Source organism: Drosophila grimshawi, unplaced genomic scaffold (genome assembly GCF_018153295.1).
Source record: "Drosophila grimshawi isolate 15287-2541.00 unplaced genomic scaffold, ASM1815329v1 contig_1377, whole genome shotgun sequence".
In the NCBI taxonomy this organism is placed as follows: Eukaryota; Metazoa; Arthropoda; class Insecta; order Diptera; family Drosophilidae; genus Drosophila; species Drosophila grimshawi.
Window position 1 is genome coordinate 12201660 of NW_025062900.1, and position 27230 is coordinate 12228889.

Here is a 27230-nt window from a genome sequence, read left to right on the forward strand (position 1 = left end):
AAGAATTGTCAACTTTCAACAGCAGCATTGCGGCACACTGTGCCAGATATCGCTTACAGTTTGAGAGGCAATCGCTTCCCAGCGTAGTTGCAAGCCACAGAACCATGACAAAGAAAATGACGTGCAAAGTGAGGCGGACATTAAAACGGGGGGAAGTGTTCAGGGTTCTGCTTCCAGTCTTCCCCAGTCAACCCGTGGGCGTGAGAGTACTTTGACTTTTTGTTGTAGTTGTTGTTGGTATTTTAATCAAATTGTTGCAACTAATTTCATGCTGTACACACAACAGCCACAAAGAAGTCGAGCGAACGTTGCATTAGCTACTCCCCGAGGAGAGAGTGAGAGGGATATTGTGGAAGTAACAGAGACGACTCCTTCATTATGCAAATTTGTGTGTGATGGGTTCATTGCGCACAAATTGGGTCACAGTTGTGACATGCAGCGAAACAACGTTGCAGCCAATTAATTAATACATATTTTATACAGCAACATTTGATCATTTGAATTTGTAATTTTTTTTTCTTCTATTTTTAGACACGCATCGAAGTAAGCAAACAAATTGTTTATTAAGTAATTAAAACATTTGAAAATCAATCAGAGACTTGCATAAGTTTAAAATTCGATTCAGTCACTCGGCGCTCGACATTTTTGAAGTTTTGAATTCCGTATTTGGCAAGCGCCTTTCGCTTTTTTTGGCTAATGAAATTGTCGCACACCACACAAAGCAACAGCAACAACAACAAATGCGACAAGTTGCCTTAAGCGGCCAGTGTTTGGTGAGCGATAAACGCTAAATAAAATCAATAAACCACAAAGTTGTTTTTTAATGGCCAGTGCTACTCAAAACGCCTCCTCAAAAGCCACATAAGCTGCTCAAACTGTAACTTTATACGACATATTTTTATTAGTCTTGACCTCATCTTGGCCGTGACATGTATTAATTCCGATTGCATTGCCCAGTCAACTCTATCAGAACATTTCTAAGAATTCAGACGCTGATTGGGGAACAGTTAAATGTCAATCCCATAATGAGAAACGGACCGCGATAAGAACCTGGGATCCAAACTCGAGCAGCCGCATAAAACCCTTCAGCGGCACATACGTGCTTAAAGTGTGTAGATATGTACATAGATACACACATATATGTGTGTTAATTGAATGTGTGAAAGCGTTTACAGCCAGCTATTTTGGCACTCAACTCACGTGCAACGGCCGTTACGAAAAAAAAAACAAAAAAATTGTTAACTTACTGTAAACGACGCCACTTTTAAACGGTTTCCAAGTGCGAGAAAATAGCCAAATACTTGTGGCTAAAGATATAGGTTAAAACTCTAAAGCGCTTCACTTAAAATTGCCTTAATATAAATGGGTTAATAATTTTTATTTTGTTTAGCAATGGCTTCTAAAGCTGTAAAACTGTTCAGAAGATGTGTAAAATATGCTTGTATGCCAAAAGCCCATAAAACTTGTAGTTAAATTATTGTGTTCCCATGCCTATAAGATATGATTTCTTAGTTAAATTTCTGCAGGGATTAAGCTTGAAAGTGAAGTGTGTGACAAGCTGTAAGCTGCATTAATTCCAACAGCAACAATTGAAATTCTACAGTTTCAAGCGTGTAGTTTGAGCTGCACTGTCAGTTTGACAGTCGCTTGTGTGATTTATTTGCCTGGTTGTTGATTTATGCGACTTTGATTTGATATATTTATGCACATGTGGGTGCATATAACGGCTACAAATAAAGTACATTTCTATATATGCATATTCTGCCATATATTATTTATCATTTTATGCCCCACTGGAGACGGCAACAACAGCATTGAGGAATAACACGATTGCAGCAAGTTTGTCACTGGCTCACAACATAAATCATGTGTCATGTGTGTATGTGTGTGTGGGTGGAATTTGGCTTATAGCTTATGGCTAAGAGCGACTCCCAGCCCAAAGACTCTGGCCAAAGAAGTTGGCTTTGCTGCGAGACTTGTCTGGCACTTTGCACGTGCGTGCATATATACAAATATATATATATATATATATATATATTGAGTATATCGCATACATATATCAATCACTTGAGCTAGCTTGCAACTCTTTTTACGCTTCGCTAGAATCATGTGCCACAATTTCTTCGCCCCAAACTTACAAAATGTGCGCTGCATATGTGATGAACAACATTGGTTTTCACAAGCACTGGCTGTCAAACTGTTTGGCCCGTACCCCACCCCACTCGTTTTCGCTGTATAAACATCGCACAAGTCGGCTTCCTGTGCTTTGTTTCAGCTCCTCCTCGCTCTTGTTCTCCTTCTTTGTATTTTGTTTTCTTTTTTCATATACTTTGTTTTCATTTTAATGTCAGGCAAAAAGATTTCAACGCCCCCGCCAAATGCAAAATGCACATTTTTTTAATGACGGGGGCCCTGCACTTGAGGCAGCAACCAACAATGGCAACACAAACAACGTTGTTGACGTTGCCGTCTCTCTCACAGGATTTGAAGCATCCGCATGCTGGCAAGGGAAGGGGATAGAAGGCAGGGGTAGGGTTTTAGGGGGTATAGACATCATCGTTCAGGGTCTGTTGAAGACTGCCTGCCCTTCGACTTATGCAAATCGTCTCCACATTTTTTATATGGCCTGCTCAATGCAAAGGGGTTGGCTGCGACTTGTCTGGCACCCAGTAACCCTCACACTCCCTCCTCATCCACTCCGCACTAACCGCGCGGCCATCTAGAAACCCCACTAACCTCGAATACGCATATGGCCCGAAAAGTCATCGGTTTCATTCTTCATGCTCGTAACACTTTTCTCTGCGCTCGCCTTCCATGTAATCCGCTTAAGTTCTCAAGAATCGGCACAGCGCCATAAACATCATGATGAGCATTTGGCGAGATCATCATAATTGTCAAGATGTATGTGCATATATGTACGTATACAGTTTTATATATCTCTCTCTCTCTCTGCTTTCTGTATTAGATCGCAGTTTTGCCCATTCTTGGCAATTGTATTTGTATTTGTTGCATTCGTTATGCTTTCCCACTTAAATTCATTACAATTTCAGTTTATTTATTTATTTGTTTTCTTCTTTTTTTTTTTTTTTGTTTGTAAGTTTTTCCACTTGTGTTCTTAATACATTTGAGTGGCAGCTTCTCACAAACTCGCTGCCGCCTTCTCACCCCGCGCATTTAGATATACTTGTGCCCATCCGTGCGTTTTTAATTAGACAAAAGGCAGACATGGTTGCTCTCCCCATCATCTTCATCTAGCCCATTAGACAGTTGAAATCTCATCAAATTAGACTCAACATATCTTGACACATTCCCAGTTCCAATTAACCAAACCCCGCCCGCTCTCGTCGTCGGCACTCCTGACAAAAAGGAAATTAAGTTTTGGTCATTGTCGGATGAGTCATGCGAACCCCGAACCCCGACACCGACCCCGACCATTCGGCACTAAATGGCTAACCAATAAGCTAGACAAAACCAGACAAACAGCGTCTGAATGTCGGAACTATTTATCCATCTATTTATCTACTCGGAACACTCATGGCTGGGGGTTGCGTGGTGCAAACAGCAACAGCAACAACAACAACGACAGCAAATGAAGCCAACTAAGCGTGTGACGACAAGGCTCAAAGACCCAAACTCAGACACAGTCCCAGACCCAAAACCAGACCCAGACCCAGAGCCGAACCCCAATTCAACTCCCATTTAGTTAGAGCACCCTCCGCATTAAACCCATCTCGGGTTACAACTAAACAAAAGCAACAACAACAACAACAAAATATTTCATTAATTTTTCCTCAATTGCCACATCGAAATTTATGGTATCAAAAGTCGTGCAACATTTGCATATTCAATTCACACGCTCAACGCTTCAAATGGGTTGCATTTATTGACTAAACCGAATCGAATGACTGACTGCATTCACTCACCGCACATTCGAGATGACAATGTGCTCATTAGCGTGCCACAAATTGTGCAGTAAACTGCATTTAAAGTGCACTTTAAATATTAGCATTGCATAAATGCATTTTGAAATACATCAAAATCAACGTTTTCATCATAATCAAGGTCTCTACGAATGAAAAAAAAACAATCTCACAATCTTTTATTAGAGCCTGCTCGCATTAAAAATGCATTAAGGGGGTATCATATAATTGTGAAAATGCTTGTGCACAGCAATAGACGTTAATTTATAGAGAGAGAGCGCATTTTCTGTGAAATTTTTTGTCTTTAAAATCATAAATTACATTATAAATACTGAAATTTTAAAAGCGACTTAAGAGCACTCCTTTTATGTAGAGAAAAGGGTTTTCCTTATTAGCTTGGAAGTAATCCGCCTGGTCAATAGAAAGATTATTTTGATATCCATTTATCAAGCAGGTAAAGATGTCACAATTTGTCAACTCTAAATTAGATTTGCACTCATAATCTCTTTCGCTATCTAGTTCCTTAACTCTCTCTCTCCCCATCTCCTTTGCTGACTAACCCTAATGACACGTTCAATCAGGCAATCTTCAAGCATATTATTGAACAACAGTTGCATTTGGCAGCTGGCAGACCATTAAATCAAGGCACGAACTATCGATGAACCCGAAAAAATACAAAGAAACCCAGAGAGAGAGAGAGGCAGAGAGAGAGAGAGAGAGAGAGAGAGAGAGAGAGAGAGAGAGAGAGGAGAAAGGGAGCGACTCAACCCCGTAGCTAAACTAACTTTTATTCTTTCAGTCGTTACGTGCCACATTTGGCTGCAAGCCAGCTGTGAAATGCTTTCGCAGGGACAGCAGAAATAAAAGAACTTTTTAATATGCTCGCTGGTTAGGGGCGAACGCACCCTATGGACCTGTCGGGCTGGTTAGGGGAGCTAGGAGTTTTTCTTCTTTTTTTTTGGGTTGGGCACCGACTAGACAATAGCCACAAAAGCTGGCGCCGCTGCTGTTGCGCGCAGTCAAAGGATGTGCATGTCAAATCAAAATGTTGGCTTAATATTATCCACAAATTTAACTGACACAACGCCAACATTGCAAAAGACCCTCCCCCCTCAGACCCTATCCCTATCTCCCGTTCCCCGTTCCGATCCCGATCCCGTTCGCTATCCACATGCACATTCAGACTAAGTTTGAATTCAGCACGTAATCCAAACCGCACAAAAGCCGCCCACATCTGCCCATATTTGCTTAGAGCAAATTGCCAGGCAGCCTGGCCTCAGCGCTGCCATTAACCAATCCATCCAAATCCACACTCGCAAACACACACATCATTTACATAGTGCCCCTAGAGAGGTGCCTTGACGATAATTGCATGAAATTATAATGCAGCCATGCGCCTTGTTTCTCTCCCTCTCTCTTTCTCTCTCTCTCTTCCTCTCTCTCTATCTCTCACTCGTATGTAGGAGTGTGCCTCTGCCCACATAGACGCACACACAGTCAGACAGATAGACAGACAGCTAACGCCAGCTGTTTGCTGTTATATACCCTGTAATTATAGTCTTTGGCAGAGAAACTAATTTGATTTTCTCTCCTTGTTGCAGCATCATCGCGGCAGCAATGCGAGTGAGGAGCGTGTGCCACAGCCACATTCACCGCACGATGGCATCGCCCACAATGGCGGTGGAGTGCAACATTCGGGATCGAGGCCAACGTTGCGCCATCCCATGAATCAGTCCGGTAGCTCCATCTCTGGGTCTGCGTCCAGCTCGACACCGGCATCGCCGCAGCTGAGCGGTGTGGTGAGTGCGACAGGCGGCCAGCTGCTGTCCAATGGACACCATTATCAGTCACATTCGTCGGTATCGTCGAACTCATCGATTGTGTCGGCCATACCCGCCTCGCAGCGTCTGCTCGAGGATGCGTTGACCAAATCGGCGCCATATCCGATGATCCTGTTGCCGCTGCACGGCGGCTACTGGCTCGATGGCACCGAGCACGAGTGCAGCTACGATGCCCGTGGCAATCCCCAGCTGCCCCAAACCACCTGGATGGCCAAATTCGAGACGGATGACACGGCCAAGTGCTATCGCCGTTTCTATGCGGCACGCGAGCACTCCAATCTCGTTGGCCACGACGAACAGCTGGGCCCCGTGCTCATCTCGATCAAGACGGAGAATGTGGCGAATCAGGAGCATTTGCGAATACTTCTACGTCTGCGCACCGGCACCATGCACGAACTAATGCCCGTCTACTGTCTGGGCGCCCAACCCAGTCCGGCCAAGATGGTGCGGCTGCTCAACGAACATCTTCAGGTGGACAACTTTATGCCCGTACTGTGCCCGAAGGCATCGCAACTGATCAAGGTGTATGATGAGCATGTGCTCGTCTCACACTTCAAGTTCGGTGTGCTGTACCAAAGATATGGCCAGACCACCGAAGAGGAGCTCTTTGGCAACCAGCAGACATCGCCGGCCTTCGAGGAGTTCCTCGATGTGCTCGGCCAGCGCATTCGGCTCAAGGAGCACAAGGGCTATCGCGGCGGCCTGGATATACAGAATGGGCACACGGGCGACACTGCCGTCTATGAGGTGTTCAAGGAGCGTGAGGTGATGTTCCATGTCTCCACACTGCTGCCACACACCGAGGGCGATCCGCAGCAGTTGCAGCGCAAGCGGCACATTGGCAACGACATCGTTGCGATCGTGTTCCAGGAGACGAACACACCCTTCTCGCCGGACATGATTGCCAGTCACTTTCTGCACGCGTTCATTGTGGTGCAGCCGGTCGAGCCGAATACGCCGCACACCCGTTACAAGGTCAGTGTAGCGGCACGGGATGATGTGCCCTTCTTTGGGCCAACGCTGCCCAGCCCGGCTGTATTCCGCAAGGGTCAGGAGTTTAAGGAGTTTCTGCTTACCAAGCTGATCAATGCGGAGAACGCCTGCTACAAGGCCGAGAAGTTTGCCAAGCTGGAGCTGCGTACGCGCACCTCCCTGCTACAGAACCTCGTCGAGGAGCTCAAGGAGAAGACGCGCGACTTTCTCGGAGCTGATATGTCGCAGACACTCGCCGGTAGTCCCACCCCCGAGACACCCAAATCCGAGAGCGGCGGCGGCGGCGGCAATGCCGGCTCCCGTTTCATAGACACCGTAAAGAAGGCACTCATCATGCGTGTGCGTTCCCAGAGCGTTGACACTGGCAACGGGGGGCATCCCGACAAGCTGATCGGCCACAACAAGGGTGGCACCCTCAACTCCAAGAAGGAGCCACAACCAGAGACCCAAACGCCCAATCTCAATGTGAGTACAACTGAAATCCGAAGTCAGCACTACTAATTAATCCTCAAAATGCATCCATTGCAGTTATTGTTTTCGCTGTGCAGAAGCTTTTGTATTCCCATTAGACTCTTTGCTAATCCCCTGCCCGCTCTTCTTCCCTTACAGACCTGCAGTCGTACGGCCTCCAAGTCGTCATCAAAGTCGAAATCCTCGAATGAATCCACATCCTCGTCGCCGGACATCACTTCGCGACAGGCGAACAACAACAACAACAATATTAACAGTGGACATCCCTCAACCGCTGGCGGAGTCGTTCAACAAAATGGCAGCGGCATTGCTGCTGTTGCCGTCAGTGCCGCCCAGAATGGCGGTATTGTGGGCGTGGCCGTGGCCACGATGTCCGAGACGAGCGATGATTCCAGTCTGAATAGCGTCGATCTGGATCCAATGATGGGCCATTTGGATGGCGGTGCCGCCTACATTGATAGCGACACGGGCCTGGAGAGCATGAGCTCAGCGGAGGCAACCACAAAGGCCTGTTCCCTGTGCCTCGATGGTGTGCAGAGCACCATGATGGGCAGCTCGCCGAGCAACGAGACGATCATGGTGATTGAGAATCTGCGACAAGAGGTCACGCGGCTCAAGTGCGACAAACTCGATCTTCTGCGTCAGAATGTGGTAAGTTGAAAGATTGAAATGAATCTGAAAAGTGCTGCCAACTCACGGTTTAATTGACTACCTTTCAGACCTGCCAGCGCGACATAAAGCGACTGCGGGAACGGGAACTTTCACTGCAGGGCGATCTTGCTGCCGCCGGACGTGAGATTCTGCGGCTGCGGGATCTACTCAAGGAATACATGCCGGATACGGCAACGGCGCCGCTCTCCATATCGCCCATCTAAAGTGCGTCTAACGCGATAAGACAGAAAATGGGGAAGAAAAAGAAACCACCTCCCTTCACATATACAAAGGAAGTCGGAAGAGAGGGGAAGCAGAGGGAACCACTGTGCCGTGTATAACACTTTGGAAGAGCGTCGTTTTTTTGTTGTTGGATTAGTTACGGGGCAGGCCCGCAGCAAAACTGTATTATAATTAGTTTGGATAGCTGTTAAAACTCGAAGAGAAAGTAGAATGCGGTTTGAGAAGCTGAAAGATCGAAGCAGAAGGCGAAGTTGAATTATTATTACAGTTAGCATACACATATATGTATAACAGTTACAAACTAAAAAAACAAAAAAACAAAAAGAAAAAACACGTAAAAACGAATCAACACAGAACACAAAACTCAAAAAGGTACACCAAATATATAGTATTTAAGTCTTTAAGCATATTTAACGCAATGTTAACCCCCCCACATCCCCAAAAATAATCCCCACAGATGCAAAACCATAATCCTTAACATAAGTAGAAAGAGAGCGAATGATAGAGAGAGAGAGAGAGAGGGGAGAGAGAGAGAGAGAGAGAGAGAGAGCGAGCTATCGATTAGCGTACATCACAGTTACAGTTACAGGTTAAAGTTCAAACACTCGCTGCATACAAATTAATTCCACGATAATCAACACGATTTAAATTCAATTCAATTAAATGTAGCAATGTCTTTTTGTGTGTGGCTTACAAAACCCTATTTTGGAGTCGCACCTGGCAACCCTGTGACTCTCGTTTTATTCATCACAAACCTCATCAGCACTTTATAACCAATTACAAAAAAAAAATGGGAAAACAAAAAAGCAGAAAACACGAAATATAACTAAATTACTACATAGAAGTATATATATATAGAATGATATACACCATCTATTATGTATATGTTTTAAAGTTAAAACCCTCGATAATTTTTAGCTGCAATCGATAAATAATAAGCAGAAAACAACCAACCAACTCTTAACATTAAGTCTAAGTTGCTTTAAATACTTCTAACGAATTACGTTAAATATTTAAGTTGGAAGCAGTGGTCCACGAGAGATGACTCAGCATATAAAAAGAAAAACAAATGCGAAAAATAACTGCTACTTCCATTGTACATATATTATTTACAAAAGCATAATTCTCGATCTACCGATCTAACGTAACGTAAAATTAACTATGCGATTAATGACTATTTAATAAAATGCTGATATCGATGAACAATTCAAACCCAAACAAAAATGTGCAAGATTTTCGGATATACTAGTTAAATACAAAAAAAAAAAAAATAATAAAATGAACACACACATTTAGCATACAAAATTAAAGAGCTCTTTTCGAGTTATCGACACAAATTGATCTATGAATTCTACCATAAGTACCACAAATTGTTTTTGTTGAGAAGCATCATCATTTTTATTGTGTAAAATTAAAAAAAGAAAACAAAACAAAACAAAAACCAACAAATTAACATATATAAATATATATATGCAAAATATATGGAATATATACATACAAAACTATCAATTGTTTTTTTATTTTATTTTTGTTTGTTGTTTAGTATGGACACGCACCATGGACACAAATGAGGTTGCTATACGGACTTAATCGAAAAACAGGGCATACTTTTGGGGGCAAATAACAACAAGAGAAAGTCTCTAACTCGACCAAATCCTTACAGATTTTCAAAAGACGATTTGCGTTAGAATCGCGGGAATGAACCCTAGCAAAATGCATTCAGCGATTATTGGTTCATCTAGGAACCAGACACAGACACTTGAATCGAAATCAAAATCAATAATTTACTTAACTAAACTATCTAATAATTCTTTCAATGCGTAAAAATCGAAGTAGTCTTTATCTGATGGAGAATATATAATGCGATTCAAATCTCGCGCAACATCTACAAAAGAAATTGCCCAACACTGTACGTAAAAGCCTTATGTACGCTCACGCATGCCTATCAGGGTGACCATCTGGTCATGCACAAAGGTGAGCTTTCAGTTATTTTACGGCCACACTCAAAATCGTTTTGCTTGGTTTTCTTTATTTTTAACTTTGCTTTTATTATTTGTAACGTTTACAAAAATGTATTGTTTCATATTTTCTATGACATAAACATTGCAATTGTTTTAGCCACTTTTAAAACTGATCTAAGCGCTCTGTTAGCGGTTTGCATAAACAATGTTACTCTCCCTGCAACTGTTGCGCCCTGCGCATGCTCTCTCTGTCACACATACTTGCTTACAGTACCCTGTAAGAAAACGTTATGAAGGGTATATTTAGCTCTGTACACAGTTCGCCACATTATGTGCAAATCAAATGAAAAAAATCTCTTATATGCCCGGTACAACGTTAACCACTTGGATTCACAGTATTTATTCAGTTTATCTCATATATCTGCTTTTGACTGACCCAACGATTTTACTGATTATACAATTTAAATATCCAAGTCTCTTCAAAATCATAACATTTCCAAATTCGAATCGTAACTTTTAATGAAGTCTAATATACCTTTAATACAATTGGTTAGTAAGTTTGGATACATTATTCACTAAGTTTGAAATTCTGCAGACAGGGTATTTTGGAGTCGCGATTTGAACTGTTACCTTTATTTAGTACTTGAAATGCTTTGGGTTTACTTTCAAACTGTCAAAACGCGAGAAACTTTTGCTGTGGACGGACGTTTCGTCGTCGTCGTCGTCGTCGCGTGGTGGCTTTATTTTCTTGAATTTAACAATTGTTATTGTTTTTTAGGCTGCATTTTACTGAGCTGCCGCATTGGTGCACATAACAATAATATAAACCAAAGATTTTTACAATTAAAAAAAATAAAATAAAAATAAAATCTCTTTACAATACTCAAGTGTTAAACGAATAGAAATAAAAAATAATTAAATCAAATGAATTCAATCAAATTAAATCGCGTGAGTTCCGCAGGAAGAAATTGTACGCAAAAAAATTAGCCAATCAAAAGCAAATACAATAAAAAATCTGTGAGTGACTTTGTATTGCATATGCATTTAGCTCTTGTGTATTTTTGACGGCGGCTGCTGCTGCTGCTACTGCTGCTGCTGCTGCTGCTGCTGCTGTGCACGTAAAACATAAAAACGATTCTCATTAAAATAACAATAACAACAAACAAGCACAAAAGTGTTGCGTGTGTGTGTGTGTCTGTGTCTGTGTTTCTGAGTGAGGCAATTTTTTCATCGTTATTACTTCATAACAGAGACTAGCAGAGCAGCTGCTCTCTCATTCGCTCGCTCTTTCTCTCTCTCTGTCGCTCGCTTACTCTCTTAAGTTGTCTCTCTCACCAGCGTCGTAGTTGCAGCCGACACCGGCCACATCAAGAGGGAGGATTGCAGCAGGCGCCATAAAAGCTCTTTGGCTAACCCTCTCGCTTTCTTAGTTTCTTTCTCTCTTTTTCTCTCTTGCTCTATCTGGCTCTACTCTGTCTCTGCTGCGTCTCTCCTCTCGTGCATATTTCACGCAAAAGGTAATTAATTGTATTTTATTTTATTTAATTGACAAATGGGCAAATATCTATGAGTGACTGCTGCGTCTGCATCTGTGTATTTAAATGTGTGTGCTTTAGCAAACAAAACCAAAATTTAGAACGCAAACAAATTATTGAATAACATAAGCTGCTAGCACCAATAATAACAACAATAACAATTCGCCAGAGAGAGAGAGAGCGCGCATAACTCTCTCCCACAGCATTGATCAACTCTCTCACGCGCCCAGCTGAGCCGAGCTTTGCCATTGCGAGTAATGCTTAAGATGCCGTAACCGCTGCCGGCGCTAAAGCAGCTGCTGCTGCTTCCTCTTCTCCTGCTGCTACTAACTGCTATTATTTTGGTTGATTGTCGCTCGGGCAACAGCAATAAAATGCCAATTAACATGAAGTACTCTGTAAAAGGGCGCTGTAATGCGTGGGTGGGTGGGTCGCTACACACTCGCAGGCAAGCAGCGCAGAGGAGAGCGGCAAGATGTTAACGTTACGTGCATTCGCTTAATCAGCAGGCAAGCTCTGTAAGCTTCTGATTAAGTCCGGCCTTATCTGGCAGAAAGAAACCAAATCGATAGAGCAGAGCAGCCAGGGGGAATGTAGATGCATTGCGCACTGAAGGTGAACGAATTAAGTGCCAGATAGCAATGTGAACCACTCCCCCCGTCTCTGGAATCCAATCTCCCTGTCAAAGTTGCACTTGGAACGAAAGATGACCAGAGATGAGCCGAAGCGCCAAGTTAATTGCAAAGATTATTCGAAACGTATTCTTCAACAAAATGTTGAACGAACTAAATGTGATAATTAGAAATGCGTGCTTTCGAAAAGGTTGACAAGGGTCAACAGGTTTGAGCATCTGCCAACTGATTGTTGCAATCAGAACACTGACCTTACGCTACCACAATGATATTATTGTTCCGGTTCCTGGTCTTAGTTAGCTCCGCAATACGCATGATAATTTTAGCATTTCTATTTAATATTGGTGGACTATACTCTAAATAAATGTTCTGAGATTCTTCTATCATTGAATAATTATTTTTGGATTTTATTATTTTGAATTTGTGGAATACTTCAGAAAATATTATGGAATTTTGTGGCGGCTTCATTTAATTAATTTCGCTTAAGCTATTGGAGAATTAACTTGGGACGATTGAAGGAATTTAGCCAGATTTATATTTATTTGTTTTGCTTGTGATGTCGATGATAAGAGCCTCACTTCGATTATTGCCTAGAGGCAATTCCCTTTGTCATGATGCACCACACATATTACACCACTCGAGTGCCTCATTTGCCACCGGTGCGGTGCATGCATGGTGGTAATGCATCATTTAGAAAGCATCAGGTGGCTATTTAATTGCCACTCTGCGACTTGGCTCGTCGTATATCTCTGTTAATGTGCCATATGCCTCGTGTAGCAGCAAAACACGCCCATTATCTTGTCTCACGTTTGTTTTATGCGTCGCCGACGCTGGCGTCTGTTTTTCTCATAGCCCCACTCAGCCCCCGCAACCACACCCGCAGCACACGCAGCACCCACTCTCCCCCCTCCCACCTAAACACTTAACAGACGTAGATGCAGAGCAAACCACAAACAAATAATTTTCGTAGGCAATCGCCCACCTCCCTTTGAACCCGGTTGGGGGGCGGGTTCGTGGAACTTGAGGACATAACCACACGCGAATATTTCAAGTGTATAAAAATGGCGCATAATTTTCAGTTTAATTACAATAACCCCGCGGCACATAAACAAACGAACACCAACAAACACAGGCGAATCATTTGTAACGGCCTGGGTGGAACCAGGTGCTTACATCTTCAATCTTAGAGCTCGTCCTGTGAGCTCGACAAGCCGCCGACCTTGTCGGAACCTACTGAGCTTTCACCTGACAGCGAACCTATTAATAAATCTCATTAATAAATTAAACGGTTTCACGCAGCAAATTCCCTTCCTCAACTTTGTAACCAAGTCTGTGCCCCACGCATCACTCACTCTCACTCTCACTCACTCGCCACCTGGCGGCGCGTTTTGGCATATTTTGTGTGCTAACCTTTACACTTTATGAGGGTATCCTCGTACCCACACCCAGCGTGTAACGTCCCAAGAAATGATCGATTAAAAAAGTTATGGCGTGAACAAGTAATTTATACTTAACGATATCCTAAGTATTTTTATATGAATTAAGCGTTGAAATGATTTTAATTATTTTTGAATTTCTTTTGTTTATGTTTGTGGCCATAAAAATATTTTCAAAATGAGACCGCCAAAATGGTATTATTTATCTGTAGCCATAAGTCAGTCGACTTTTCAGCTCTATATATATATAGATGGATATATAATTAATTTTACTGTTTGTTTGTAGTCGTAGTAATCATAATCATTTAATCATTTAGATCTGTGTATATATATAAAGGGTATTTAATCTAAGACAGAATAAAAAACCACAAAATTTTCTTCCTGCTGTTTGTTTTTCTTTTTGTTTTGTTTTTCTTTTTTGCGCTCGTGTTTGATTCCCATCCTTTTTGACTCGTGGCGACGTCATCAGCGGCATGTTTTAAAAATAAATCATTTATTACGAATAGACTATATATATATATATATATATATATATATTATAATTCTACTGGATTGCCTGCATTTCGTTCTTTTCTGTGTGCAGTTTGACACGCGCAACGAAAACGATTGCGGGACTCTCGGGTCTATTGCCCCCGTCTCCCGCCTCCTCCTTCGCCTCCCCCTGCGTCTCAGCCACCCCCCATTTGCACCCCCGACAGTTTGCCTTCCGGTTTATTTTCGGTATTTGTATCTTTCGTAGAGAATTGTACTTTGAATCACGTAAAATGTTAATTTCTCATCATTTTGCCAATTGTTTTTGCGTTGTCTGACTTTTATTATTTAAGTACAATACTATTAAGTTCCTGTTCCAAAGTCCAAAAAAAACACACACACACACACACACACACATACTTTATTTTAATATTTTTGTTCTTGTGTCCTACATTTGATAAATTTGGCTTCGTTATTAGGAGAATTATCATGAGGATTGCGAGTGTTTTTATGTTAATTTCACTTCAGCACTCGCCTCTAGGGCCGATGAGTACATTTGCAACTATTTCTGGGTCGAGCTGAAATGTTTAGCTGGTTTTTGCGGCTTTTGCGGTTTTTGCTCGCATTGAATTCATATGTTTGTTTGTAAGTGGAATGTAATTGTGTATAAGCAACTCGGGGCATTGTGGCATAATCAAATGTAAATACATACGACACGTCTAAATGACTAAAGAAAAAAAAAACACCCCAAACGGGTTTTCATTTTTTTTTTTCTTCTTTTTTTTCTATATTATTATGTTGTACTATTATGAATGATAAGAATGTGTTACGTAATATGACAAGGGAACTATTTAGCTCTATGTTTAACAAAAATAATTGCTGGCAAATCAGTTGCTAGAGCAATTCAAATAAATACTGGTCTTTGAGGCGAGTCATTAAAAGCCACTGCTTATCTATGTGGTTCCATAGTTTTAAACAGTTTGCCAACTCAAATGTACATTTTTGCGGTTAGATGTCAAGATTTTATTTAGTATCAACGTGAACTGAACATGTTATAATGAATAATGAATTAATGAATCATTTAAGTCATAATATACATTTTTAGTATTTGCTACACACATTTTACCGAAAATTCTTTATGGCACAATTAAAACTATTTTAAGCACAAATAACAGATAATTATATTTATGAATTTTTAAAACTTTTATATCAGCCCAACAATTCGCTATTTTGCTCAAGATTTATTAGCTCGACTGACATAAGTTTTAATAAACTAAGTGAATTCTTCCTCAGACCTAGTTAAAAGTTGCTTGTAGATTTTAAAGAACAATTTTGACATAATCCTGTCAAATTGCTTCATAATTCATATTGAGTCTTCTTGATAATTATGATTAAGATAAATCAAATAAGATAACTGGAATTTTCTTATAGATGTGATAAAATCAGCTTTACATTAGCTGCCAAATTTATTCATAATTACCTTTCTAAGAAGATATATACTCAAGATTCCGCAAATATACAATTTGTATGAATGCATTAAGCAATTAATCATTTTTTATCTATTTAGAATTTAGTAACTACATCGTTTCTGAAAATTTATTATTTTCAAATATGTTTTTTTTGCCATGATTTATTACCGTTGTCTGAGTGAAGTGTTCCAAGTATTAAACGTGACCTTTGGCATAACTTTTACAGCACCTGGGTTGGCTTCAAAGCGAATAGAAACAAAAAACAAGAAATAAGAAAGAATAATCGAAAGTTGCTCGAATCTGGACTCCTCGCCGGATGTTAATGTTATTCGGGAAATATTTTGTGGGCGCTTCGCTGTTTTTAATGTGCGCTGATTTGTTTGGGAAAAAATAAACAATGTGAAATTTATTTAGTTGGCCTAACCACCACACGCAACCCAAAAAACAACCCACCCCCTCACTTCAAACTACTATGGAATGTCTGCCTAATTATTGTTGTAGTCGCTGCTGCCCATTGTACTTGTTGATGTTGTTATTGTTCTTGTTGTTATTGTTGTTGTTGTTGTTGCATTTGTTGTTGCTATTGTTATTGTTGCTGATGTACTTTATGATCGAATAAATATGCAACGAAAGTGCTTTGTGCCATAATTCGGCCAACTTTACGGGGCAAAAACCAAGCGATTGGCATAGTTCATAGTTTCTGTAGAGAGAGAGAGAGAGAGATGAAGATTGGGAGGGGGCGGAGATGAGAGAGAGAGAGAGCGAGTGGGGGGAGGGGTTAAAGGTTAGAGTGTGTTCTCTGCTTCTTTAGGGGTAGCGCAATGAAACACAACAAAAGCTGTCACTGGATTTGCATATCTTTTGTGTGTGTCCGTTTGGCGACCTTGAGGACAACAATCAATCAGCAGCAACAGCAGCAGCTGGCAGCTTAAAAGCCGTGCAGCACTCGGCAATTCTCTTTCTGTGTGTGTATTTTCATAAAAAATAACAACAACAACAAGTGTGCACTTGAGAGTGCTCGACAGTGGAAATACCCTGTGAAGTGTTTTAACAGAGCAGAATGAATCCATTAGGCGTATTTTCTTACTGATTGTGCTTAAATAAATACGCATTTCAGCAAAACATGAATAAATAATTGCCGGCTAAATGAAAACAGACCATTCAAGTCTAAATTGTAAGAAGTAAAACACAAATAAATAAAGACATTGTCGACTTTCAGAAATAAATAGATATGCGATAGATAAGCGAGAACAAAAGTTTGTGGGCTTTATCCACATTACCCCATAGAGGGACAAGTATGAAAACATGGCTTGAACTACTCCCAAAATCATTAATATCTATTTTCTCTCTCTGTCATACTGTATTCTGTATTCCTCTATATATTCTAGCCCTAGAACTTTGCCCCAAAGAGGGATAGATATGGAAACATTGCTTTAACTACTCTACAAATAATTGATATATGCATATATTTTCTCTGTTGCCAAAATGTATGTGATATTACGACCATTTTGACAATATGTTTTAATGGGTATTGAAAAAAGTGCACGAATATGTGAAATACATTTTTTGTATCTACGCATTTCACCTTGTCAATCAGCTGAAATGTGGGTCAGGCATTCTTCATTCGAGGATTTTGCGACCCATCCCCATTGCATGCCCCATATGCGAGCATTGTTACAATCGAGTTAATGGTGCAAATCATATATCATATATCGTGTCTCCGATTCACCCCTCCCCCGCACACACACACACACACACACACACACACACAGACACACACACATTTTGTGGCGCACATGCGCGCGTTCTTCAATCGGTTCGTTAAGCTATTTGGCGCTATTTACTCACGTACGCCGACCCGAAACACATTAAAATTAAATTCAAATATAAAAATTCTTAACTGCAACTGTAATTCAAAATTCAAATTAAGGCACACACACACACATCACACACACACACACACACACAGCACACACAAACACACGCAGCGATACCAACCACCAGCAAGCAGGCAAGCAACGCAAACAAACAAACCAAATTGGTAAATTTTATTTGATTTCTGCCCGTTTTTGTCGTTGATTAGTTAGCAGCAGCGGGACAGCGATGCCGGCGTCGCTGTCGACATCACATCCCTGACTGACACGCCTACTTTGGGGCCCACTTGTCGTTCACAACTCCCAGATGCGAGAACTATGCAAAAACTATTGTCAAATGCCGCTCCCTCCCCTTCGCACGTAACCGCTTTTTAGTTGAGTTGTGCCGCTTGTTTATTCAAAAAAAAGAATAAAGGTAAAAGAAAACAAGAGCGTCAAGAGAGAGCGAGAGTGAGAGAGCGCTCCTCTTATCAAAACATGCTAGCTTTGCAGTGGCAGCTTTTTCCAAAACAAAAACATAGCTCACCAAACCTGTGCTCGCACCAGCTGCTCTCATCACAGAGAGAGAGAGAGAGAGAGAGAGGGAGAGAGCAGCCGCAACTTGTGTGTGCAGCTTAGCAAAAGAAAAAGAAAAAAGCTCGCGTATAACAGTTCAAGTTTGCTTTGGGGTGGGCGCGCATAAATTTGCAATTACAGTGGCGGCTGTTAAAGAGGGAGCGGTTCTTGTTGGAGTAACTGTTAGCTTCATAAGTAAATGTAAAACATTTAAAATTTGAACAAAGCGGAAGAAATTGAATTTAAATTTTTAATAAAATAATTGAAATTAAATTACTAAATTATTATTAAAATAAATATGTATTTATTCAAAAATTCAAAATAAAGTGCCTGCAACCAAAATAGAATACGAAATAAGCAACAGCAACTGGATCTAGTCTTATTTCTATTGTAAGTGATGAATTTTAGTTGTCTTTCAGGGTTTAATATTTGAAATAAAATAATCCAGTTTCTCTCTTTCAAAATACTTTTGGATGCATATAATGCATTACAAAACTCACCTCTGATTTGAATATTTCGTGCTTGTGTAATTTACTTGAAAAACAGTTTTATTTTTTAAGACTCTTATGAGATTTCTTTTACACATTCACGCATAGCCCCAAAATAGGTCTCTCGAAGTCCCCCATTATCCGTCTCTGTTCCTTAGTATAACAGTTTGTTTTGGGCATTTTCGTTTATTTACAATTTGACATTTTGCAAGCACTCACTCACACACCCAAAAACACACAGCAGCTCACCTTCACACACACACACACACACACACAAACGGCACGCGATGCTTCAACAAAGGTCGTCCTCTCTCTTTCTTACCCTCACTCTCTCTCTCTCTCTCTCTCTCTCTGTTTGTTTAGCTTGCTCTCATTTGGCAGTATCTCTCTCGGCCAGAGCTCTGAAATTTTCATTTTCAGTTTGCATTTTCGTTGTCGTTTTCCCAACCAGACATTCGTCGCACGCCGAAGCGTTCGGTCGCGTTTTCAGTGCTCAACTGCTCGATAGAAACTGAAAAAGTCTTTCAGCTCCCGCTCCACATTCAGTAGAACAGACTCCCGAATCCGAATACGCCAAGTGTTTTAAGCGTGTCAGTGTGTGTTTCATCTAGTGTATGTGAGTGTGCGTGTGTGCGAGTGTGCGAGTGTGCGTGTGTGTCTCGTGTGTGACTAAGTTAATAGTTGGTGCTCAGACAGAGATAGGAATAAAAGTACTTAAATACTTAGAGTTGATGAGTTCCCAGGTGTAAATCATCCCAAAGACCGAGTGTTAAATTCTCACATATATATGTGTATGCATAAATACATATATCTTGAGACGGATCTGAGCACTGCAGGGAGTTGAAGCTGTGCAACAAAGCGTAACGGTAATTTGTTGTATTTTTAACTCGCTGCGATTCGGGTGCAAAATCTGTAATTGAAATTCGTTCAACGGCCAACCAAACCAAATCCCGACTGTCATCTAAAAGTCAAAAACAATAGTACAGGTAACAGAGAAAACAAAAAAAAATATAAATAAATACAAAATGAAAGAAAAATTCACTTTTCAGGGGTATAAAATTTGTATTCGAAGTGTTCCTTTTGCTTAATTTGATTTCGTTGTCGTTTATCTCATCCATAACAAATCAAATCAAGATACATTTTCATGCAATTCAATTTATCTGTTAAACATTTATACAGTGGAGCAAATTGAAGAGAATTCACGTGTAAAATCAAAGAACTCAAGAGCTAGAAACATTTCTCATAAATTTCCGGAAATTTGTTGAATATTAAATAAAACACCTGTCTTTATTTTTTGATGTGTGTAATAAAACTTGTTGTGTATCCATTTTATCAAAAGTTCTTTTAGAGAAATACTTCAAACTTCTGTATCCAAAAATTGTACAACGTAAAACGAAACTTTTCAAAAATGTTTACAAGCTTTTCATAAGTTAAAAACTGTGAAGTGCTTTTTCAAATAGTTGAGATTCACAATTTGATGGCTGCTTTTCACATAAACATATTTAATTTAATTTATAATATTTTTGGCACACGATTTTCCACTGTAAGACGCTGATGCTGCCTGCCTTTCTGTTGTTGTTAATTGAAAATTGTGCAAAAAATTGTTTTTGTCTCTGGGCAAGATTTTTGCGTATTTATGAGCAGTTCAGAGAATTTTTCTACATTTGTTTTTGTGGCAATGTGTTGAAAAGTTGAAAGTTATTTTATTTTCTGCTTGTCTGTGTTGCCACACAGCCAACAAGGGGACTGACACTGACTGGCCAAGGGGGGATGTAGGGGAGAGTAGCTGGAGTGTCTAATAGTTGACGCTATTTTGCTGCTGCTTGTTGCGCTGCTGTTTTTTTTTCTTTCTGTTTTTGTTGCCGTTTGCCCGTCGCCGGTTGTACTTGAACTCATAAGGCCAACGGCGAACGCGTGGCGACTGTGACTGACTGCGAGTATCTGACAGATACGCACTCGTATCTCAAAATGTGTGCCACACAACTGCTGCACAATTTTTGACTTTAGTTCTAGTTTTGTGTCTTTTTTTTCTTTTGGCAGACATTTGCGTGGAAATTGAAAGGGGGATTGACGTATAGCCGATGTTGCTTTCAAATATGATATAATAAATTGTTTTACATTAATAATTCTGCAAGCTCTCTGAAGCGAATTCCCACAAAATGATTGTAAAGTTTTTATCTCATCGTTCATACGCTTCTTTTGTCAAAGCTGAACAAAATATCAAGCTGCAACTTTCTATTAAACAGCTCCTCACAGGAGTAATTTAAAATATAAAGGCTCAAATTGGATTTTTTTTGTATCGCATTCAAAGTAAGGCGGATTCTGGGTCTGAAGCTTTACTTGTGCAAAATAAATGGATCTATACTACGACCTGTTAAGCTTTCGAATCTTTAAGGATTTTAACTTATTTAACATTTTCAATGCCGAGCTGATTGTATGCTATTGCTATCCATATGTGTAAGGACACAGTAAATCCCTACATGTCATGGCTAATAAATCGTAATTGAGATTTTTTTAAACCTCCGTCGTAGAGGATATCATAATTTTGTCGTAAAGTTTGTAATTCCTTGAACTAGCCGTCGCAGACCCCATAAAATACATATATATTCTTAATCAGTTCATGTCAGACACACAGGCATGTCCTCATTTTGTGTAATCATTTTTTAATAAGAAAAACTTGCTCAGATTCAAAGTTAGCTTCTTGCAACTTGACATATTTCCGTCTGATTTGTCACTATACCAAATAGCTTCCATATAAACCATCGACCAAAAGTTCAGTTTTAATTTGTTCGATCGAGATAGGCGCTGAAGTATATATTACCTACACTAATACAATATAAATACTCAAATGTGGAATATTCAATTTGCAGACATTCGTGAAATGGAAAATAATTAAATTAAATTGGCTTAAAACGTGTCTGGACTAAAATTTAAATGTCAGCAGATTAACTTCGGTCTGTATCCAATCTTCGGCATGCCTAAAATAAGCATTTTTACTTGTTTTTTGTTCTTTCTTTTGACTTGTTTTTGTGTTCAGACTTTTAAGGCTTAAAGGTCCTTAGCAAAATACCCAATTAACGCCTAAGTCCATCTAATCTGCAACGAATGCAACGAAAATAAATTTTAATCTTCTTCTTGTGTTTGTTGTATTTCTTTTAAATTTGCTATTAATGAAAAATGCCATGTCAAACATATATTGTAAGCGGAAACGACGCTTTGTGGAATATGCGCTAAACTTGCCACAAATACTTTCGACATGACCTTTGCCCTTTGTTGCCACATGTCGCATATGTTGTTGCGTTGTTGCCAAAGTTTCTGGCGCGGCAGCAGCCACAGTTGATGTTCATTCAAAAACTGCTAGTTACAATCAATCAAACGCAATTAAGGCCTTAAGCGACACACATTAATTGCAAAGCATAAAAGAGAGAGAGAGAGAGAGAGAGTAAGACAGATAGAGATATAGAGAGTAAGAGAGAGAGAGAGAACCAGCAGCAATTAGTATCCTTTTGTGTATGTGTGTGTATAAGCAATGCAGCGCCCACTTCTCTCATTATGCAGCTTAACCCCTGCCACAAACACACACGCACACACGCATCAATACCCTTACCACTCTCCCCCCACAACTACCCGCAACGATCGCCATTTGAGCAGCTCATTAATTATATAGAAGCGACGCCAAAGTGGCTGCAACGTTAAAAAAGTTGCGCATACGCAGAGTTAGCCAGAACTATGTTGTTGTCATTGTTGCTCTAGTTGTAGTTGTTAATTTAATAGTTGTTGTTTGATAGCTTCTAGTTGTTGTTGCTGCTGCTGTTGCTGTTGTTGTTGTTGCTGTTGTTGTATCATACGCCACGGCACACAACGATCTATCATTATAATGAAGCGTCAAATCTAATACGTGAATATTCTAACTGCCTTCATTGCCATGTGGTGTTCCGCAGCTGTAGTCCACACTGGGAGAAAGGGATGGGGGGGTATTGGGTGGTTTGTTCGACGGCTGGTGGGTGTGTTATTACGCTATGTGTGTGTGTGTGTGTGTGTGTATTGCTGCTGACTCGCCCTGTTAACGGTCTTGTGCCTGATAACGTTGACAAACTAGATAAAAGCGCGATAAAAATGAAAACAAAATTTACACAGAGACACAAGAACACCGAACCGAACTGAACCGAACCGAACTCAAGTCAACGGAACAGAACCGTTATAAATAAAACAAAGATGAGAACCGACATTCGCTGCTGCGGCTGCTGCTGCTGCTGCTGAAATTATTTTTGAGTATTCTTTGGATAGCCGAATAAGCTCTGGGCGCAATGAATGAACTGGACGGGCTGGCTGATTTGAGGCGGGTGGTGGGTGAGGAAAGCAGCAGCAGGGCAGGAAGTTGCCATGAATATGAATGAGTTTGGCTGCAAATGGCAATTTTCATACCCTGCACACATCAAAATTGTTAAACAGGGTCTCATAAAAACTGAATGAGCCGCCCACAATCTTGATAAGCATCATCAGTCGACTCGATCTCGATGTATGCTCTAATCTCAACTTTTCACAACAGCAACAACAAATACTTACGCATATTATAAAAACATTCCAATCTATAGAGATGACGAGACAACCCAGCAATTTGATAATGCAAACAGCACTGGCGAATGCCAAATGAGTCAGAGAAAACCTCTTTCTGGAAGAACAAACAAACAAACTTCAAATTTTAATCACAGAAACAGCACTAAAAAAAAAAGACAACAACAAGAAAACTGGTTAAATTTGTGCCAAAAATGTAGATGGTGTTTTTCATTGCTTATTTAATTTTAGGCATAGAAAATAACATTTTGAAATGGGTTACATAATATTATAGAAACTGAATCGAGCACAGCCTTGTTAGACGTTGCATGTATAATTAATGGATATTTTTTCCATTTTCACTGAATATTTCATAACACAAAATTTATTCGAAATACAGGAAACTATTGAAACTGATTCTGCTTATCGATGATAGTTAAAATGTAAAATAAACACTAAGACATAAAAGCATCTGTTCAATTAGTTATTAATACTTACTGTAAATAATATATTAAAATTTCACTTGTTTTAGAGTACTTTCTAGTCGATCATACACGCTTAGAGTATATTTAATTGTTGCTGATATTGTGGTAGCTGCTCTTAATGCGCTATAAACTTATTTATTTGTTTGTCTGTGTGTTGTCGACGGCGTTGAAAGTCGGTTTTAATTAATAATTAGAATTTGTTCCTTTTTGTTTTTGGTTCTTGAGCTAATGCTGCGCTTGTTTTATGCAAACCTCATTAGTTAAAACAATAATTATGATTCAAATAGCGATAATGATAAAGCGGCCAAATGCCAAATACCAAATGTCAGTGGTCAACCGCAAAGACAGACTGCAAACAAACAGCAGCAACAGCAACAACAGCAACCACAACAACAACAGCAGCAGCGGAAGCAAAAGATAACCAAATATGCAACTTTGGACACATTACGAATAATGTGGTATGCCGCATGTGGCATTAAATAATGAATGCATTCAAACACAAACTAAACACACACACATGCAACAAATGATACAGCATAGAAATCGTGTATGCGTATAATTAATGCTGCTGTTTATTTATTTATATTGGTGCTAATGCAACGCGTATTTAGTCTACAGCCCCGTAAACCCGCACTCCACCACCACTCTGTACGTAATTAGGCGTAATGAAAAGCAGTACGAGATTTATGACCGCACAGTTTTCCTCGTTTTGTTTATGGGTGTTTTCGCTTTTCGATTTTCCACCATGCTCGCGCCCGCTTTTCCTTTTTTTTTCTTTGTATTGCGTATCCCGTTGAGGGGGTTGCAGAGTGGGAGGCGTTGAATTGGAAGCATTTGACTTTTGATCTTTGCCAACCCAAAATGTCAAAATTTAAGCGAAATATTTGACTGGCCACAATAGCTGCGGGAGACGGTTAAATGAAACTCTCTGCTGTGGTTTGTACGTTAAATCTAATGAAGTTACAGATAGGATAACGGTGTGTGGGTTTCTGGTTAATTAACCAAATAATAATGAACTGTACAGATTGGAAGGTACTGATATGAAGCCTAACGATAAAAATTGTGTGGTTTCTTTGGTTAGACTGAACAAAGTAGGGAACAACATTTTAAAGAGCTAGTCTTTAGTAATATGATTCTATATTCCTTAAAAAAATATATAAGTCAAAATTTCACTTGACATACAATTTTGGCTAACTTAAGAGAAGATTTTATTTGTTGTAGTTTATCCCATATTACGTGGAAATATGAAATTCAGCAGTTCACTTTCTGATTTTCTTTTGAATTTATAAAAATTGCTAAACTCCAATGTTGGTAACTTTCTTTTGAATCCAGAAAAATAAATTAGTTCCAAACTGTGAAGCCATATTTGCTAATGTCAGACGAAATTTATAAAAGCACAAAAGAATTCTGTATATGTATTCGAGCTCAACAATTTTTAAATTTCGGTCTCCATTCACCTTTCAATATGGTATTGAAATTTAAAGAATGCATGCTAAAATAGCCTTTAATCTTGTATAATAAAAATGATACATCAATAATGTTATAGCAGCAGCAAATTCTGAAATATAGTAAACGGTTTAAGATAATTAAATATAATAAAACATTTCTCTTTATGCATTCAAGCACATGAAAATAAATATAAATATAAATTTATGAGTTCCAATTAATTGATGATTAATAAGCGCATCAATTACAATTTGAAGCTATCAATGTGGTTCAATTTTCCCAAATTAATATTTTTAATTTCGAAAAAATACACAAACATTGTTTGTAAATTATTGTAAATACTTTGTTGTTCCATTTCAATTTCCATAAATCATATATTTTATAGGTATATATATATTAAGTACATATACCCAAAGATTGTTTATAAAGTGTAATAAATTCTTTTGCATTCCACTTAATTTTATGGCAGTTTCCTGAAAATAAAAACCTCAAGGTTAATCTCTGTTCATTTCCGTCAAGTAAATACTTGACAAAAATAAAAGCAGCTTAAGCTTTTCACAACTTTGCATAATTTCATTATACATTTACATTTTTTCGTTGCTTTTATTTCCGCATTCATTCCAATGTCTTCCCTATGAATATCCATATTTTAATTAATTTCGATTATTATTCCAGCAAGATGGTATCTTACATTATTAATCGATAATTCAATTGTTGGCTTTTAACAACATTTCGCCCCTTTGCTGGCTGCTCCAAAAACTATGCTAAACTTTTCGCACTTCTACCTCAACTTTCCCCACTTTATAAATAGAATGAAAACAGATAAAGACAAACGTGCAAACGGAAGGGTGGCTATTAACTCAGTTTGTGGCAGAGTGCGGGGCGGGGGTGCGGTGTGGGCACAATTGGTGTTGAAAATTCGCGTGCAAAAAGCATCAATTGTTTTGTCAATATTTTCACAATTTGCCTACTTATACTTATATATCGACAGGCGTTATCTGAATGGGAACGGGAATGGAGGTGGAGAGTTGGGTCACTCAACTCCACAGCGGCACGAAAATTAGTCGGGTTGGGTGGGGGAATTAAAAATGCAGACTGCCAGCACCCCAAACGAAGTGTAACAAAAGTTTTCCATTTGAAGGCCCCCGAAAAATCGACACAGCATGTGCAGCGCAACAAGGAGAGGGGGTAGGTGAGAGGCTCGACTTGACGTTGATGGAGGTGCCTCAACTCGAACTTGGTGCCCGAGGGTCTGTTGTTTTTTTGGGGTGTCATTGAACTGAAATGTTGTTTTTCTTTCGTCATTATAGCGAACAGAAGGACCTAAGGACTTGCAGCTCACACACACACACACACACAGCGAGCGAGTGAATCACAGTGCTTTATATTTTTATTTATTTATGTGCTTTATGCTACCAAATTGTTGACGCCTCCCTTTTTGCTTTTTCCCGATGAATATTCATAACAAAAAAAATAAAATAACAAAGTAAACATTATTGCCGCTCAGTGTTTAAATATTCAACAAAAGTCTTTTGCCCAACCGCAAATTACTCAACACTTTTGTAGTTAAATAATCCCAAAAAGCTCACCGCAGAAATCTTCCTTTTTAATGCCCCTTGTGTTGTGTGTGTTGGCATAAATATTTGATTCGGTCAGCGCTTGTTTAAGTTCTCCTTCTTAAGGTCAAAGGTAATTGCAGACTCACCTGTGTCCGCTCCCCCTCCTCTCTCTCTCTCTCTATCTCTCTCTCTCTCTCTTGGGAAATGGATATGTCATCTTGTTAAGCGGTGCTTTAAATTTTGTAATAGTCAACACACAAACATATATTTTTTAAAGCAGTAAACATAATTTGGTTTTCGCCTAAAAGCCTTAGTAACAATAAATACATAAGAGCAACAACAATGACAAGCTAAAGCAATTAGTTTAATGTAATTCTCCGCTCTCACTCTCTCTTACTCTGACTTACTCTGTCTCTCTCTCTCTCTCTCTCTCTCTCTCTCTGTCACACTCTCATTTGTCGCTCTTTCTGTCTCTCTCTCTCTCTCTGTCTTTTACTTAGTCGCTTAAGGGCTTTTGGCTCAATGCGAGATGAGGCACTGGCAAAAGTTTTATGTACCACAAATGAAATTATAGTCAGCATACACACTCAACACACACACACACACACTCACACACACACTCATTGAGACACATACACACATACAG

The 27230-nt window shown here is 39.7% G+C and overlaps 2 protein-coding genes across 12 annotated transcripts in view; both read left to right on the top strand.

The window, feature by feature from the left end:
• Nucleotides 1–9533, top strand: part of LOC6561859 (rap1 GTPase-activating protein 1) — a 98991-nt gene extending 89458 nt beyond the window's left edge. For all 3 annotated transcript variants that reach the window (XM_032735827.2, XM_032735826.2, XM_043214438.1), the window contains exons 3-5: nt 5522–7219; nt 7364–7876; nt 7945–9533. In XM_032735827.2, coding sequence (XP_032591718.1) covers nt 5522–7219; nt 7364–7876; nt 7945–8100 — 2367 coding nt within the window. In that variant the 3' untranslated portion in view covers nt 8101–9533. The remainder of the gene's footprint in view (nt 1–5521; nt 7220–7363; nt 7877–7944) is intronic.
• A 1449-nt stretch (nt 9534–10982) lies between these two features.
• LOC6562523 (1-phosphatidylinositol 4,5-bisphosphate phosphodiesterase classes I and II) overlaps nt 10983–27230 on the top strand; it is a 60674-nt gene continuing 44426 nt past the window's right edge. For 6 of the 9 annotated variants that reach the window (XM_001988371.2, XM_032736028.1, XM_032736026.1 and 3 more), the window contains exon 1: nt 19018–19526. The gene's annotated coding sequence lies outside the window, so the exon portion shown is untranslated. Of the gene's footprint in view, nt 11098–17632; nt 17665–19017; nt 19527–27230 lie in introns of those variants that run through there. The other 3 variants (XM_032736025.1, XM_043214394.1, XM_032736024.1) reach the window with 3 other exon arrangements.